Here is an 18,753-nt window from a genome sequence, read left to right on the forward strand (position 1 = left end):
AAGATAAAAGATTTGAACAAACTGTCCAGTAATGGTACTGCAGATGAAGAGGTAGACGTAAAACAGATTTTACAACAGAACAGAACTAATCCAGATTGGAAAAAATTGTTAATCTGGCCCACAAACACGAATAACTGTCAAGATAGATTCCTGAACATAACTCAAGGGTTCAAATGAACAGGCCAGATCCGAGATATTCCCAGAGACAACATCCAGGGATAGTCACCACATACAGTGTAGGAAAACTATGCCTTGAGTGGCTACAGAAATCCACACTTCCAGAAATTAAACTACACTTAACTTTACTTAAAGAAGGCGTTGACTTACAAGACTTCTTACTTGGACCTCCTAAACCACGTCAAAAAAGTTTCATATACGGCGGTATATATTCAGCTTACAATGAAGCATGGAAAGTCACACAAATGGAAACTGCAGAAAGAATACGAGAAATTGATTGTATGAATTTAGAGAAAGCTCTCTCTGTAGTGGACAATGGGTTAACAACTCTGTCCTCCAGAATTTATTCTTTGGACAGCATTGTATCATCTGCTATTAACATAATAGAGCAGGACTTGCTAATGTTACAACATGGCCTATAATGCTGCTAGGCTGGACATTACAAAATCTCAGTTCAGGCTACGTGCCATGGCGTCTAATCAATACCACGTCATTGTTTACTGTCTTTAACCTTACAGATAAACAAATCTCTTTGGCACAAAGAGGAGCAGACTATACGGTGCTGAGCATTGAAAAACTGGAAAGATTACCATTAACTGTTTCTGAGAAACAGTCATAGAATGGATAATACATGGCACCATCACAATACCAGTGACGATTTTCCAATTTCAGTATTGTCTACAGCATATACCAGCAAGCCTGTATGAAAGGTTGGGTAAAGGATACATTAAGTCAACCTGGATTTTACCATACACACACAAATGTTGGAGTGGGGTAAAGTATTTCTTAGTGGAAAAAATTGTAAGAACTCACTAAGCAGAACACTTTTATGCAAAGGTATTAATTTACACGGAGCCTGAAAAGGTTCTTCAAATAAGCTCTCTTGGACATCTGCACGGTTCTCCAGCAGCAGTGATAGAACCAATTTTCAGGCAGCTTTCGAATGGCAGCTACGTTATGCTCAATGATCACAGCTGTTGTGGCATGTTGCCAGGAAAAGAGTATCTAGTTAGTGTGTCAGCCAGGGTCACTTGTTGTATGCAAGTATTGTATCCAAAAAGCAAGACAGACAGGGAGTCGGCGTTATGGCCTTCACTGAATATCTCTTCTATACGAATTGATACTTTAAGCAGAATGAAAGCCATTCTTTTGCAAAAAACTGTGCCACTGACCTCGTCTAGAGAAACATATCATCTGCTAGTTGCAAGGACTTCTGCGGAGATACATGCATTATTATCAACAAACTGCCCAGTACATTTCGTAGAAATGTTAGGTCAAATCTTAAACATGTCTGATACCAGCGGTATTGCACATGTATTTAAGACGATTTTTTCGGGACTTTTAGCACCCTTTGAAGCAGTCCTCCGCATTTTTCCAAATTTCGTGCACTCTGTGTTCGGCGGCCTGCCTCTCATTTTGGGACTCGTAGCAGGAATTCTATTTTTGTTTATTCTGCTCCGATATGGCAAGTCCAGTCACCAATGATACCCAGACTACCATGGAACAAGCTCTCCTAGCCATGCGGTATCGTGACAGGATTACACAGATTCTTGGCTTGGCTCGTTTAAGAGATCTGAATACCACTTTGTTTCTTTCGTTCAGACCAATCTTCCAAGATTGCAATTACCTGTTCTACGATGCCTGCTTTGCGGAGAAGAATGCGTGTTAGATGTTTGTCTAACACTACCATTGGTTGCGCCAACGGATGCAGACGCATTACTGAGTCCGGTAATGGCTCACGTGTTGTGTTGCCCCCAACGGCTACCAATTCTGATGACGGCGTTCATTGAGGTCTCACCAGCAAATCCAACTGGAAGTGAGATACGAGGAACAACAGGCACACAGGTACCATCTGTTATGAACATTGCTAACGCGGCAACTGACGCTGACGGCGATGCTTCTCATCTGTGCACAATTGATCTGCTTGATGAAGTAGTTCCACTTTCACCTACTGTGGTAGATGATTTCTTTGCCAGCTTAGACGATTTGATGTTTTCTCCTGACACCGAGAATAACTTTTGAAATCCGCACACAGCGTTCCATGAACTCTGAATTTGGCCTTCATTTTTAATAACAATCATTCCAAAGCTTTGGAACTCTATTTTTCTACGGCTAATTTTGACTTTTTTCCAAAGAACTTGAAAGATTTACTTTTTTTGCCACAAAGTAATCTGCTTAAAGTAGAACTATTCTTAGAGAACAAGAAATTCAACACTTCCTAGAGACAGTATTTGACCTTGTCCTCTGAAAATACAAATAACATTTATATATATATATTCTACCATGGAATGGTCTCAACTTTTTCTTCTGTAAACTTAGAGCCATTTCATAAATATCATTACATGATTCATCAGTTAGCTTTGCCAATATCATACTTCATGTTTTGAAAGACGCCTATTGCTTTTAAATGCGTACTATACAAATGCTCATTTTTCGTGTGCAACCTTATCAGATTGTGAACACATGCTTATGTTATGTTTTAAATGCTTACGGATTTAGTAATATTAGATATAATACGTGGAGTGGGTGTTGTATAGTGTTTTAGGACCCTAGTCTAATTTTCCTCTTTCATGCCCTTATATAGGTATAAAATACCCTATGCTTATATAGGTATAGAAATCATAACCATATTAAGACATAGCTTAAGTAGTCCTAATACGGCTTGGCTACTTCCACTAGTTCAGAAAATCTACAACGATTTCTTGGAAAAACCCGCCTTCAGCAGTCAGGGACTTCCCCCTGCATGAATATTGATTTATCCAAGAACTCATGGAGTTTTCAAAGAACTAAGTCTTTGATGACGGTATTATGTCCAACTTTACGTCAAACTCAGCACCTTCAAGGTATAAATATGCCCACACTTGCCCAAATAGACACACAGTGGTTTGGAGCAGTTCGACTAACTACTTGCCCGACGCCCTGCTACAGCAAGTGCCGAAGGAAGCCGACCCTCCAGCAGACGCACTGAGAGATGCTGTCTTTTCTCTTGCCGAGAAAAACAGCTCCAGTGTTTTTTCACCTACCCTTGCGGGTTGTTGCAAAATCGAGTCCTTCGAGAGAGATACAAGACTTCCTTCATTCTAAAACCAAGGTACAGAGCTGATTGGACCCTTAGAGAATTCTTGGATTAGATTCTTGGCAAAAGAATACTTAAACTAAGCTACACCTCACTTACTTCTTCCCTTGTACTAGACGTAGGTTAAGTACACCGGGGTAGGCGTATTTTAGAAGCACCAGTTGAGTACTTTTAGTCTTTATTTATAAATATATGTATTCTATGTATTTATGGCTTAGAAATAAGGGTGGGCGTATAATCCGTTTCGCGGGCGAATCTGCAGATTTTCCGCAATTTCGCGATCCGCGAATCTCGCGACATCGCGGTAAAATCCGCGAATCAGCGGGGACGAATTTTCAGCCAAGCAAGGGTTACAGCAGCAGGTGCAAAAGTTGAACCTAATTTCTTTGTAACCTTTTACAAAAGGGTTACAAACAAATTACCTTGAACTTGGACACCTGCTGCTAATTGCTTCCTGGCGCCTCGTTGCCTACTTGCAACTATTCTCTGACCCTGCTCTGACCCCTGAAGCAGGGTCAGAGAATAGTTACAAGTAGGCAACGAGGCACCTGTCCAAGGAATTAAACCTCATAAGGAAGCACTTACAGATATAAAAAACAGGAAGAAGGGAGAGGATGGCAAATACACTAATTTTGAGTTGTCAGGAGGGGTTAAACTAAAAGAGACCTTTACAGCACAATTTTCATATGCATTTTGCTAAAAATAAAAAGCTGTATGTTCTGTAGGGGCACCTCAGGAGTCTGGCCCTTCAGAGATCTGGCCTCTCTTTCTTTCTCTCGTTCTCTTTCTCCCTCTGTCTTTCCCTCTCTATCTATCTATCTATCTATCTATCTATCTATCTATCTATCTATCTATCTATCTATCTATCTATCTATCTATCTATCTCTCTCTCCCTCTCCCATAAACGACTGCATGGGTAACTTCGCTATGCAAGCGGCTCGCGAAGACGCAAAAAGCCCAGCGAACACGTAGAAAACCCCGCGAACACGCAAAAAACCCCGCGAACACGCTAAAAAACAAAAATCCGCAAATTCGCACAATTTCGTGAATTTTGCGGATCGCGAATTCGCAAATCCGCAAATTCGCGGATCGCAAATTCGCAAAATTTGCCCATGCTTACTTAGAAACCATATCATGCTTTTACAATATTATTTTATAATACTCTTCGTACTGTACGCATTATACTTTGCAACCAGTATTACGATTGTAGCAGTTCATTTCCTCTGCATGAGAAAGAAGACTGTTCAATAAATACCCTTTCATTGAAAACGCCCGACTCTCTATTTCTCTGCACCTCTGGTGAAACGAAGCATGCACGATTGACTGATTGAAATAACTATGTATTGTTTCCGCGACTCTAGAGATAGATTTCTTATTCTTGGGAAACAAAGTTGTCATGTTTATGCGGTTATCAGAAACTAATCCTTTCTTGTGTACTCGAGAAAGTTTCTAGTGATCTCTGAGCTAGCTGGCACTCACAATTAAGTCTAGTATATTTAGTAGAGACCTAGTCGACTTCAGTCCTACGTCAAATCTATAGGATATACTATTCCAATGTGCAGAGCCTATTGGGAATATAGGAACTACACTACACTTCCAGCCAGAGCTCGAGTCAGTCCCCCAACCCAAAGCCGCAGCCTCCAAATCCCTTTAGCCTGCCCTTTCATCACCATGACCATCCAGGCAGAGGCAGGATACATCATCACCTGCATCACTGGCTGTTAGTAACATCCGAGCAATGGGTTTTGCAAACTGTCTAAAAGGGTTAATCGCTCCCTTTTCTGGATACCACCACCCAACCCACTCGTGCCACTCAATTACAAAAAGCTGAGGTAGGATCGTCTCTCTTTGCTTCATCGGGAAGTGTGGCTCTTTTGGCCAAGGGAGCCATAGAGAGGGTGGGGGAATCAGTAGAATGGCATTGTTTGGAGCACACCAATTATCACAATCCAATCATAACATTATTTAGCACAAGAACACAACAATTATCCATTAGGCTCTTGAAGGTCATTTTTTTGTTTTATTTCTCCAACTCCATTCCCTTTTGCCAACGCGTTCACCGTGGTTAAGACAACCAACCGGCTTCCTCAGGGCTGGAAACAATACAAAATGCGCCTTTACAATCACATTCTCAAGTGCTATTCAATCAATGATAAAGAGCCCGCAATACCAACAACCTCGTGCACACACCATTGATCAAGTCTGTGACACATGCATAATATGTATGCATAATCCCCGCATCATACAGGAGAGAATAATTCTCTCTTCTAATCGTATCATGTTCTTATCAATCCATAATAGTATCAAATATTTACACTTTATAATATACGCAAACATCATTATTCATGACTCTCATTACGTGTTTGTGATCTTCCTATCTTAGCTTCGTACTGAGACCACAGTGTTCTTAAATTACTTCTGTGCTCTCTCAACTTCTTCTTGAAGTTCAGGATGCTCATTCACGCTCAAATTCTGTCTGCCCATTACCCGGGATACTGGATGGTTGCGGTGGACTTGCAGGACGCATACTATCACATTCCTGTCCTGCCTTCCCACAGACACTATCTGTAATTCACAGTTGGCCAAGAGCATTTTCAGACCAGTGTGCTCCCATTTGGTCTCACCAGCCCGCCTCGGGTGGTCACCAAGGTGATTTCCATGGTTGAAGCACATGTGCAGAGGTAAGGGGTTCCATTCTTTCCTTACCTCAACAATTGACTGTTGAAGGCGAGCTCGCCCCAGGCTTTCATCTTCCACCTCCAGACTACGGTGACCCTCTTGCATTTGCTGGGGTTCACTATCACCGTGCCGAAGTCCCACCTGACTCCCTCCCAGATGCTCCCTATCATCAGGGCTGTTCTAGACACAGTGTGGTTTCAGGCCTGTCCTTGACAATGGCAAGTCCAGGGTATTCAGGCTATAATACCAATGTTTCAGCCTCTATCCTGGGTTTCGGAGAGATTGACTCTGCAGCTGCTGGGTCTCTGGGCTCCACATCAATTGTTTGGAGCTTGGGTGATCCAACCTACATTGAAGGCCTTCCTTTCTTTAATAAAGGGAAGGCTTGTGCGGGTGTTCACGGTCAACACCACCACCATGTGATACTGCAACAAACAGGGTGAAGTGGGATAATCCGACAAGACAGGTTGTACACATGCAAAGGTACTCCAGAGACACCGCGTGACCTTACTCGAGACTGAGCTCTGCTGAGGACCAAACTAATCCGACTGAATATCCGAGACGCCGGCCTCTGCTGACCCTCGGAATTGGCTGTGCCTGCTGCAAAGGTGCTCCGGTTGTCCCTGCTGAACCCGGTTGCTCCGAGTGCTCTGCTCACCGTGCTGCTCCTAGGAGAGTAGTCAAGCCCACAGCACTTCAGGGAGATCCCGGAAAGACAAAAGGGCCGAGGAGGGCTGGTTCGCCGGTACTCCAGCGGTGAGAGGAGCGGCACAAACTTTTCCCCTTGCTGACTTGATCCCTGTTTAGGGAAAGTCTGTTCAACCCCGCGTCGGAGAGATTGACAGGTACTGAAGGGCCCTTTCAAGTTCGGGAAGACGCCAACGAGTCAGTTTCTCAACTCCATCGTTCAACCTGCTCATCCATCCGGTCCAGAGAACAGTGCATTCTGGGCCCTGTAGTTTTTCAGGACTCTTGCTTGAGACCAGGGCAGCACAAGAACCGTGGAATAGTTGGGATTGGCCATCCGGCCTCGCTGAAACCTTGATCAAGAGAACCTCCTTTAAGGCAGGGTGAAGATGCAGGAGCGCTATATGAGCACAAAATGCAACAAAGTGATACACGTTGGTTTTAAGGACAGATAATACGAGAATTCTGTAAGGGAGTCGCTGTAGCTGGACACCTTTCCTCCTTGGAGTCTCCCTACTCCCCCTGTCCACGTCCGTCACTCCCTGCCCAACGCCCCGACTTCCTGCATCCGGATGACTTTTGCAAGGTGGGGCAATGGATTTCTTGATCTAGAGAGGCGCGAGCTCCCTGGGACAACTGTAAAAAGACAAATGTGTCCTTGCAAGAAGCCATAGTACGAAACATAGTGTGTAACCAAGTAATATTTAATTCTCAGTTCTGAGGGTGCATTAAGCTAATGTGGGTTGATAACACTGTGTGTGAATGAACTCACAACTTCCGCTCTTCCGCCAGCACGTTTACGACTAGGCGCTGCTCATTATACTGGGACACTGGGACACTGCTGAACGGTCCCCACAAACTGCGCATAGCTCTCCCGCCACCGCACCTTGCCTCATCGCGGCCGCCGAGTGGAGAAACTACGCTTCCCAGGGGCACAAGTGGCAGGAGACGCCCACGACAGATCTCGCGCCCGGAGGCGCTGTAAAAGCATGCCCTGCTCCCGCGTCAGGAGAAGCCCAGGACAAGGGCGGGCCGTCTGTGGCCGTCCGGGGCTGTCCAGAGCTGGTCTGGGCTCCCCCCCTTTCGTTTTGTTATCTGCCAATCCTACTATGGGCTCAGAAGTAAGAACTGCAGTGAACATTTTTTGCTTAAAATCTTGCTATAACACTGTATGTTCCTTACCTGAAAATGACCACAAAATCTAGCCTGGGTGGGAAATTCCTAACGGGGTGCTCATCCACCTCCTTTAAAGGGACCCTAGATAACTACATCACCAGGGTCGTTTCAGTCGTTGAACACGAAATAGAGCAGGCTGAACGGCGTATATCCTCAGAGTGGCTCAACAAACGCTCCTTCCTCGGCCCCATCCAGAAAGCCTCTTCTCCCTCTCTGCCTCATTCTGGGTCTGCTCTATTAATGGACATTGGTATCCCGCGCCAACTCCACGATCTATCCGAATGTCCGGCCAGTTTGGGGGTTTGTAATTCTACCAATATCACAATCCCCTACTGATAGTTCGCTCGAAGAGAAACTCCCAGCAAGAACCATTTGTGCTAGAACACCAGTGTCATCTCTCCCCATAAAAAGAAAACGAGGCCGAAATAAACAAAAAGGTTCCAGAGCAAAAAATTCTAAACCCTCAATAACCATCAAAACGTCTAGTATTGACCCGCAAAGTAAAACTGAACAAAATCCCCTGCACACGTTTCTGCCTGACCATCTCATGAGAAATATAGAACATCTGATGAAATCCCTACTGTTGCCCCTCGTAGAGAGGGTTAAGCGAATAGCAGACCAACTTGAGTCAGTTCAAGCCACAGGGAACTCGAACATGAATTTACTTAGAGAACTGTCTACAACCAGGTATCCTTTAAACACTTCTGTACCTGTAGAAAAACTCAAACTTAGCGACTGTCCTTCTAGGGGTAAGTCCCAATCAACTACTCAAGTTATCCTTCCCTCTAGTCAACCTATTAACCCAGCTCCCCCCTCCTCCAAACCCAGACAAACTCGAGAATCAGAGCAATCTAACAAAAGGGGACAGGCACTCGATAATTCTGGGGGGAGGCGAATGGCGGCCAAAAACCCCAGAAGGAACGTGCAGCACGTAAACCTCCCGCCTGAAGCAGAACCTTATGTAATAGTACTAACTGGGGTTCCAGAGCTGAAGCCAGGACAATCTGAAAATTACCAGACCCTGAAAAACAAGGTCACGTATTGGTTAAGTGTTACCAGGCCATTACCGGCAAGTATCGATGGTAGAATTTTTAATGTTAGGAGGCTACCATGGTTGGGACAAAGACCCAAGGATGTACAAGGGGACAGTGTAATTATAAATTTTCAAGACTATAGGGCTACAAACTTCATCAGAGACTGGTATAGCGATAGCTATGAGGGAGGCATATCTACTAGATCACTAAGCTATTTCTACCCAAGAGCCCTGGTTGAAATTCAAAACCCAATGAACCCCAAGAGCAACTTAGGCCCAAACTTTATATTGCTACTTCCAATCGCTTTGTGGCTCTTTCGAGCCTAGAGGGGGTAGACTGACTCGCAAATAAGTCCAACACGATCCAAAAGGACCATGTAGCCATAATGATTTCAGGTATTGAGAACGTAGACGTTCCCATTTTGGAAGTTCTTTCTTATAATCCTTCACCAGAGAGCATCCCTAAATTACAGAATCGGGACCGATGCCCAGCGGCGGATGGTTCCCGCAATCCATCGCATAATCCTTTCTTTCCTGACCTGCCCTTCCTAACTGAAGTCTTTCAAACTCCTTCTCCCCCCTCTATTGATCCAATTTGTTCCTTAAGCCTGTCCATGATCTACCGGAATGTAGCAGGGTTATGCATAAAAATCGACCAAGATTACTGGCTCGAAACAATTCGTAAACACAACATACTATGTTTCCAGGAGACTTGGTTGATTTCTCCCATTCATTTACAGGGTTATAAGACATTCCATTCAAGTGCTCGTCCTTCTCCTTCAGGTAGACCTAAAGGAGGTCTAATTATCTATCTATCTAACGACCTTCCACTTAAGGAAATATCTGAACTGAAGATAGCCGAGAATTACCAAATTCTTAGAATAACGGTGACAAAAGGGTCCTCTTATTTTCTGGTTAACTTCTACAATAATTTGTCTCTACCTGAATCCGTAACTGTTTTAAATGAAATATCAGTCTTTTTAATGGAGCAACCGTCAAGATACCCAGTATCTTTTTTTAATTTGATTTGGGGCGGTGATTTTAATATTCCTTTGTGTGTTAAATATGAAAATGTTAAGTGTGGTATAACAGACGAATGCAGGTGCCCTTTAGCCCATTATACTCATTCTAACCCCGGGAATTGTTCAAATAAACATCTTTTCTCCTTAGATTTGGGTTTTTCAAATGACCTGTTAGCCCCTCTCATAGCCTTTTCCCCTACATTCCATGGGAGGGGTCTGTCGAGTGTTATAGATTTCATATTATGCACACATAACATGAGAGCCCACCTGTCTAACTTTGCAACGGGAGTGGATATTAGTAACGATCACTATCCTAACAGCCTTACTGTTACAGTTCAGTGCACCTCTCAACAACCTAGGATTCCCAGTCTGCTTAATCAACAAACTTTGTCCATAGCCAAGTTGAACGGCTATACAGTTAAATAGTCGAAAGTAGACCCGAATGTACTGTCAGCTAATATAATAAAAAGATCACTCCCCGAATTGGAAACATGCTTAGACCTAGAGTCCCCTAAGGATCTGATTTTAACCAGTTTTGCTGAGATCACCAAAATTATTAGAGAGGAATTATCCCGTAAACAAAATTCTAATAAATCTCAAGTGAAAGGCTGGTTTAATCCCCAATGTCATAGGGCTCTCTCATCTTTAAAGGAGGCCCTACGCAACCCAATAAGAGACCCACTTGAAGTCAGAAAATTAAGGAAAGAATATAACTTGGCCATTAAGAACTGCAGACAGGAAATAAAGAAGGATCTCTGGTAACAGCTCCATGAGAGCTGTCGTACCAAGGACTGCTCAGCTTTCTGCCGAGTAGTCAAATCCCCTTTTCTCTCAGACTCAAGCTCTGCACCCAGGTTAGAAGTGGCAGTAACTGCAGAGAGCTGGGTTAACCACCATCCTGGTCACTGGCTAGTGACACAGACTCGGTCCCTTCTGCTTTCAGGTTCTTCACATCTCTGATCCACCCGGACACTTCACCTCTGGTCGCCTGCAGCATTTCTTCGCAGCTCTCTATTGGAATCGACGAAGAAACCTAACACCAAAAGACACCTATGCACCCGGCTTCCGTGGGTGAGGTAACTCGAGTACTCTGGTCCTCCCGTGGCTCTTGACTCTCGAAGTGTCTAAGTCTAAAAGGGTTCCATTGTAGTTCACCTAGAAGTGCCCTTAATCTTTAAAACTGTAACTTATTCGTTCTCCATAAAAAGTCAATGGTGATCCGCGGCTGTGTTTAGACACTGCACGCGTCCCCCGTGGGCCTCCTGCATCCTAACCTTTGGTGGTTCCAGGTAGCCCCAGCGGTTCTACAGGCCCTGGGCCTGCTTTCTAACCCAGACGTGGTTCTTATACCACTATTTTAGTATATGGTTTGTGAGGCCCCTAGGGCATAACGTATACTGTGCAACTTATCGTATGCTAATTAAGTTCCTTATATTGTACTTTTACCTCTGACCTCATAAAGAGACCAGAGGGGTTGTGTTTAGATTAAATACATATATATTTGATATATACCTTGTGTGGTCTTTCATTTGGTCATTCAAGAGAATATAATTGGTAAAACAACTTGCTTAACTCGCCTCTAAGTCTTAGCCTGAAGGCTGCTCTCCACAGCTACCACTAGGATAGCTTTCTATAAGGTTGACTTTACAACCTACCATCAATAAGGGTCGTTTGGACTGGTGCAAGGTGCCCACTAGAATAGTGGACATCATATACCAGGCCAACTTCTCACACATGGCGTCAAGTGGCTTGGGTAGGATCTGTGCAGTGCCAGGCTGGATGTGTATCCGTTACTGCCTGATGCCGAGCTCATCTTGGCTTGAAGGAAGATTGGTTAGTTTGACATCCTCAGAAGTGGTGGAGGAGGCGGTCTTTTCAGAGCCTGAGATTTTCAATGAACCCGCAAGCCGAGCTGGGATTTGGGCAAGAAGTCTTCGGGTCCGATAGGGGCCTCGATAACATGGTCAAGGCCCAAGCCGAAGTGGTAGTCGAGGCAAGGCTGTGTGAAGGACTTTGGCAGCAGAAGTTGGCCAGGCGTCGGGTCTGACCCCTCTATTCGGAGCCGACCATGGCCTTGTGTCAGTGGCAGACCAAAGACCTCATGACTGGCCTGGGATCGCTAGCCTCCCCAGGCTGCGCATGAGGTCGAGAACAGGTCTGTGGGAGGTTAGTGCTCCCTTTCAGACAGATTTCGATGCCAGACTCTGCCAGTGAAGGCTCGTCCATCTCAGCTGAAGGTTGCCCTCTGTGTCTCGGCCGAGGAAGATGTCATGCCGGGAGTGCCGTCCTTTTGAAGATGCACCATTAAAGCTGTGGCGATACGACGAGGTCAGCAGGTACAGAGAGTTTTCTTGTTTCGAAAGGCGAGACAGCTGTACAGGAGACCACCTGGTGATCAGGGGACAAGCAAGGTTACAGACTGGGCGAAATGTCTGTCCTCAGACAGTTTGCACAACACTTTGGGCAGAAACAGAATGGAGTCCTTTCAATCACATGGACATTCTCCTACATCGAGGAAGTGATGGAGGCCCTAAACAAGACGTCAGGTTGTCCACCCACTCACTCGAGCAGGAAGAGGTATGCGATGGGTGGCTCTGGAAGTTATTGCAACTGTCATTTCTACCAACAAGGAACGGATCTGAGCAGGCCTGGAGACACCACCACGTGGTATCGATCTGGAGCTCAAAGGGACATGTCTGAACACGAAGGCACATTGCTTGTAACAGGTGGAGTAACTATACCTGGTGACTCAAAATACTTCTTTGGAGAAAAACCACTTCCACGCGTCCGAGCTCAACACTAGATGGCAGAAGTATGCATAGCATGTGCATCTACAGCTACACATGCCACACACATATATATTCTCAGACAAGGAAATAATGGCTTATAGTATACCACCACCCCACACTGTACCCACCCACCTCCCAATTCTGTCCTCATGCCCAGCTGTAAATATCTATATAGTAGTGCAGACATATGTACTGTCTTATATTGTGACATACTCTTCAGTTATCGTAGCCCCTATACTGTTTATGTTATTCACCCAAGTTGTTCATGATCTACTTGTAGTAAATTTTGTTGATAAGTGTAGCATTTCTTGTTGTCATGATCTGACGCTGTTATAAAGAAAGAAAGAAATGATGCATAAATACATTATTTAAGTTTTAGTTTTATTTGTGCCTTTTCTCTCAGATAGTGCACTAATATAAATAAGAGCTCAATCGTTTCTAACGGACTATAGTCACGTTCATAGGAGACATTCTATTGGGGCACATGGAGCTCATGATGTGAGCCTGGACTATTTGTTCCAAGTATGGTCTTTAGTAGAATGTGATTGTTACATTAAAGCATAACAAAGAAACTCAACACATTTAACATTGTTACCTGTTCATTTCTCCAGTGAGTGCTGCAAGCAGGGAGCTTTTCCCGCAGCCGACTTTTCCAACAACCCCGACCAGTGCGCCCTGAAGAGGAGAACAATGAACAGAAGAAAAATGCTCACAAAGTGAGTCTGGTAAACTTGCTAAATATAGTGCACAACAGATGACCTCCCTCCATTTGAACCAGTAGCAAAAAGTATATTGAGGTGTGAACTCATCAAAAGAGGTATCCCCAGGACCTGTCACTTGGATTCCTAGTGGCACATGTCCACATTGGACTTAGTGAGGCTCATATGATGCTAATGTGCATCGTTGGTTGAATATATACATACACTTGCAGAAGATGGCAACCAGACAAAAACAAAGTTAAAAATGTTCAAGTTACTTAGAAAACCCGATTCTTCTATTCACCTTTCACAAGCCTTTAGTGATAAACCTCATTTCTACTTTCCTAACAAAACACTCAACATGATTGCACCAAATTAAATTATTTGGGATGGATGACTGCCCACTTTAAGATATAATCCCAACCCTTGTCAGGATGAATCCTCGAATTCACTAAATGAATCTTAGCTAAACCTCCTGCTAGCTATGGCACAAAGTAGGCAGGTTTAATCCCTTAGCTACTAGGCCTTTTCCCCTCCAGTGCCAAGCCTTTTTTTTGCTATTTGGGGCAGTTTTGAACTCATTACTTTTTTTCCACATAAGGTATCCATGCCAGAATTGTGCCCTTTTTTCAGCATCCTGGGGATTCTAAAGGTACCCAGGGTTTGTGGATTCCCCTGGAGGAGACCCAGAAAATAGCCAAAATATAGCTACATTTAGATTTTTTATTTGGAGTGGGGGATAGGAAAAAAGTGCTCTGGATAAGTGGTTCTATATAGTGCGCTGATTGTACCTGCAGTGGGCTAAAAGAATCACTGTGAAGAAGCAGCTGCAGTCGTGGCGCTGTCCTGACCCTATATGCACCTGGCAATAAGATGGCGACAGCGTAATCAAGCTGCGAGACCTGTAGGCTGTAGATTTAGGGCTGCAGTGGTGACTGGCCGAGGACGGGCACGACCCTCCAGGAAAGCGGCTGCTCTTTGACTGTGGAACCGACCGCGCGGAGGGGTCGCTGCGCAAGATGGCGCCCTCCATACAGAATGCCCGCTCCCAGACAACCCTGTACTACCTAGGGCACAAAGTCATGATTTTCCCGGACTATACCAGGGAGGTCCTGGCGCAGCGCTGATCCTATGTGAAGTTAAAGCAGAAATTGCGACCCCTGAACCTCCAATACAGACTGTTGTTTCCAGCTCACCTCAGGGTGGTCTTCCAAAACAAAACCCATCTCTTTGACACCGCAGAATAGGCATGGACCTGGGCGACCAAGGAACGTCTCCTCCGGCCCCACAGTACCGCCTCTCACCCCGCACCTCGCTCCTGAACCATGACACCGAAGGCTTTAGACCACAGAGAGAGCGCACCGGCTCTCGCAAAGGAAGTAAAGCCACAGAGAGGTATCTGCTTCACCCAAGGCTGCTGCTCGAGCCTCCAGTGAACTTCCCAAACTACCGGAAACCACAAGCCTGCCACAAGACTAATGCGCCGGGGAGACGCAGTCTGACAGGAGGCCCCGCTGGCCTCTGATTGTTGGATGTGATGACACCGATCTCTCACAGAGCCAGACAATTGAATGGAAACTCAACTAAAACCAGTCCCTGCAGCCAGCTATAGATGGTATCCAGTAAATGCTGCTCTTGCCCTTAATGGCGCTGGTGCAATTAATGAGACTTGCTCTAGAGACAAACGCATCCTGCCACATTGAGGGGTCCACCACGCAGCTCACACACTAAGCCTATAGCTTAGTCTTGTTGCAACTTGTTGTAGTTAGGGCGACAGAAGCTTCCTTTAACAAAGTATAGGGAGGGTGGTTGGTTAAGGGGGGGATCAGGACCGTTGTCCCAAGGTTAATCTTAGGCTTGTTTTCTAGACGCAGCACCCAACTTACCAGGTTAGACACATGTGCACTTCGCCTACAGTGTGAACTGAATAGGCCTTCATATTGCTCCGGCACTCAGGCAGCCTGGCCCGCCAGCTCAAATATGCTATTGCTACCCCCTTGCACACGCTATGTCTGTAACCCAATGCAAGAGAGACCCCTGCGAATTCTCTCCTGGAATGTCAACGGGCTCCTGACAAATGTAAATGTAAATGTGGGTGTACTTGTAAAGCGCACTGCGACTCCATGGAGTATCCTGGCGCTGAGGACCGCTGGGGAGCCCGTCCTGGTTTTTCCTGTTAGATGGTCCCTTTCTGGGTATCTCCAAGGTGAAACCAGGCTTCTCTGGCGTCTGTGGGGGGCCGTTGTAGAGATGAGGCAAGCTCAATGCCCAGAGCTGCCGAGTGTGTTCCCTGGTTAGACTAGGCACCGAGGCGAGAATTATCGAGTCCGTTTTTTACCCTGGTCCACGACCCTGCCGCGTCGGGAATTGAACCCTGGTTCTGGGCCGTTCTCTGCTTACGGGTCTGCCGCCTCTAACCAGTGAGCCGCACCACTCCACTCCAAAGTGAAACACACTGCAGTACTGAAGTACTCCCAAAGGTTGGCCCCCAATGTCCCTCCGCTCCAAGAGACGCATCTCATGGGGAACCAATGCCCCTTCCTCGCCCGCCAGGTGAGGAACCGGCTCTCCCTCCTGGAGACCCAGGCGACTTGCTTGGAGCAGACCACAACCGAGACAGGGAGAGGGAGGGAAAGCTAACAGCTGGAGCTCCTAAGGGAAGAAATAAACCACTTATCGCTTGAATAGGCGAAGCTAATTAGGAGGTCCTCTGGATTCCACGTTTATGGATGGGGAGATAAAAACTGTAAACTGCTCCACTGGCTGGCCTCCAAACCCTTGGCAAACCGAATAGTCCCAGAGATTCTCGACCAACAAGGTCAAACCAGTTGCACACCTACCTCCATCGCTTAACCTTCTGCAGATTACTATTCCTGGCTCTACACGGAAGGTTGGCCCCGGAGCCTTCCCAGTGTCGATGCGACTGGATCATACTCTCCTTCCCTGACTAACAACATCAGAAACGACCCTACTAGACCAAACTATCACAACAGAAGAAATAGAGGGGGTTATCTCCTTGGCTGCAGGTGGGAAGACACCTGAGTCTGACAGGTACCCAACGGAATATTATATGGCATACCGTGACACCCTGATACCTCACCTCCATGCACTATATAAAGAGGTGGTAGAGAAGGGAGCCTTTCGGCCAAAAACAGATATGGCAACAATTGTGGTCATACCCAAAATCCAGCCCCCATTGGCCTACTGTTCAGAGCACTGCCCGATCTCCTTAATAAACACAGAAGTCAAAATCTATACAACGATCCTAGCCATGTGCCTTAAGTTGGTCCTCAATAGACTCATCCACCTGGACCAATGCGGATTGATGCCACTCCGTAGCACTGCCTACAGCGCCTTCACGTGACACTAGCCCACCGCCAACTTTTCACCCCTTACCTCGCCCTTCTATTAATCGACTTTGAAAAAGCTTTCCATACATTTTGAATGCCGGTATCTGGAAGAGATGCTGAAGGCGACGGGTATGGGACACCACTTCCGCAGTCTAATGCAAATACTATACTTTAACCACTTGGCACCCTGCTCATGAATGGAAATCTTTCAGACGCCTCCCCAATCCAGAGAGGGATGAGACAGGGGTGCCCCCCTCACTCTATACTGGGAACCGAACTGAGCACTCTCCTGTGCTGGGAAGTCCCACTTAGCCCACTAGCTCTACTCCTAGGAGTCATGGATGGCCTGGATGAGACCCGGATGGATACAAAAATTCTAGGAACGGCTGTTATGGTGGCCAAGCACGATATTGCGGCTGCGTGGAAAGACCCTACCGCCAGTATTGCTAAATGGCACAGAGGGGTGGACAGGAACGCTGCACAAGAAAAGCCCATCTATGAAGCGAGAGGCTGTCCCATTAGCATGGGGGAAATGGTGGGGACTACTGATATAACTGGCTGGGGAGGGTACCAGGGACCAAACTAGAGTTGGTCATGATTATTAGTGCTTCACACTGAGGCTACACCACTAACATCTGTGACAGTATTTGATGCTCTAAATGTAAAATCTGTTTGTGCTGCTGTTTTTAAGCCTTAAAAACCGATACAATTTGAATATAAAAAAAATAATCATGATAGCTGATTTACAAAAGCAATATGCCACCATGTTTGCTGGACCCTTTTGGTTGTGGGGATATATAGGGTTTGTAGGTTCTCCAAGAACCCGAGGCACCAAGAGCCAACAACTGAGCTGCACCATACAATGGTTTTAAATTGTGTACTGAGTATAGATCAATTCATAAGGTGAAAGATGTAGAGTAAAAATAGTTAAAAATAGGTATCAAGGGGGAGAGGATGTAGCCTTATGGCTAGAGCGGTCGACGTTGAAGCTGGGGAACCTGGTTTGAGTCTCGGCAACGACGCTCAACGTCCTGTGATTCTGAGCAAATCACTTAGGGCCAGATGTAGGTCGCCCAATACCGGTCGGTAACGGCCGAAATTACAGAATTTGGGCTGTTACAGTCTGGTTTTGGCATTTGGAATGTAGGTGGCATGCTTGTAGGATTCGGTATTTTACTGAATCGGTAACTTAAGTAATCTGTAAATTACCGAATTCTTAATGTAGAGAGCACTCAAGTGAGTGCATTCCTCAGGTAAGGATTTGTTATTTACCACCAACTACAAGTTGGTGGTAAATAACGAAAACCTTTGAAATAGCAATTTTCTGCTTTTCCAACAGTGCGATGTGGCAGACATACATACCCTTAGGGCATGTATGTGTGCCACATGTGCACCCGTGCACTATTCAGGGGTGCAACAGGGTGTCAATATGACACCCTGCCACCCTTGATTGTGTTCCCCATTATATCGAATCGGTATTTACTGATTCAGTAATTCCTGTTCATTCCTATGGGCCTCCAGGCCCATAGGAATGAATGGGAATTACCGAATCGGTAAATACCGATTCGGTAATACTTACCGAATGTTTTCCTACGTAGCATTTACCGATTCTAAAATACAGAATCAGTCAAATTCTGTATTTTAGAATCGGTAAATTTGGATTACCTACATCTGGCCCTTAATCTCCTCGTGCTTGACAAAAATGAATGTGTCCTTGTGTAACGAAACTGGTGCTATGTAAAGCGCTCTGATACCCCATATCTTCGGGTCTAGTTCGCGCTATATAAAATTCTTTTTAAAAAAAATGTATTTCTGAAATAGACAGAAGATATGGAGTTTAGGAGCAGTGGTTATTTGTACATCTCTGAATATGTGGGTAGCCGTACAAGCATGGGATTTTGAGGGTATTTTTCCAAATGTCTTCCTTCTTACACACTGGCATACATTTGTAGGGCACAAATGCAGCAAAATCCAATAGGTAATAACAAATATTCTACTATTATATGCTCCCACATGTCTTCTGATAAAAATGGTACCTCACTTGTGTGGGTAAGCCTAGTGCCTGT

General features: G+C 45.3%; 1 protein-coding gene across 2 annotated transcripts in view; it reads right to left on the reverse strand.

The window, feature by feature from the left end:
• LOC147706829 (ATP-binding cassette sub-family C member 10-like) overlaps positions 1-18,753 on the reverse strand; it is a 1,327,484-nt gene that overhangs the window by 578,395 nt on the left and 730,336 nt on the right. For both annotated transcript variants that reach the window (XM_086925963.1, XM_086925964.1), the window contains one exon: positions 13,235-13,314. In XM_086925963.1, the coding sequence (XP_086782089.1) occupies positions 13,235-13,314 (80 nt within the window). The remainder of the gene's footprint in view (positions 1-13,234; positions 13,315-18,753) is intronic.

The sequence above is a fragment of the Lissotriton vulgaris genome, chromosome 6 (assembly GCF_964263255.1).
Source record: "Lissotriton vulgaris chromosome 6, aLisVul1.2, whole genome shotgun sequence".
NCBI classification, from domain to species: Eukaryota; Metazoa; Chordata; class Amphibia; order Caudata; family Salamandridae; genus Lissotriton; species Lissotriton vulgaris.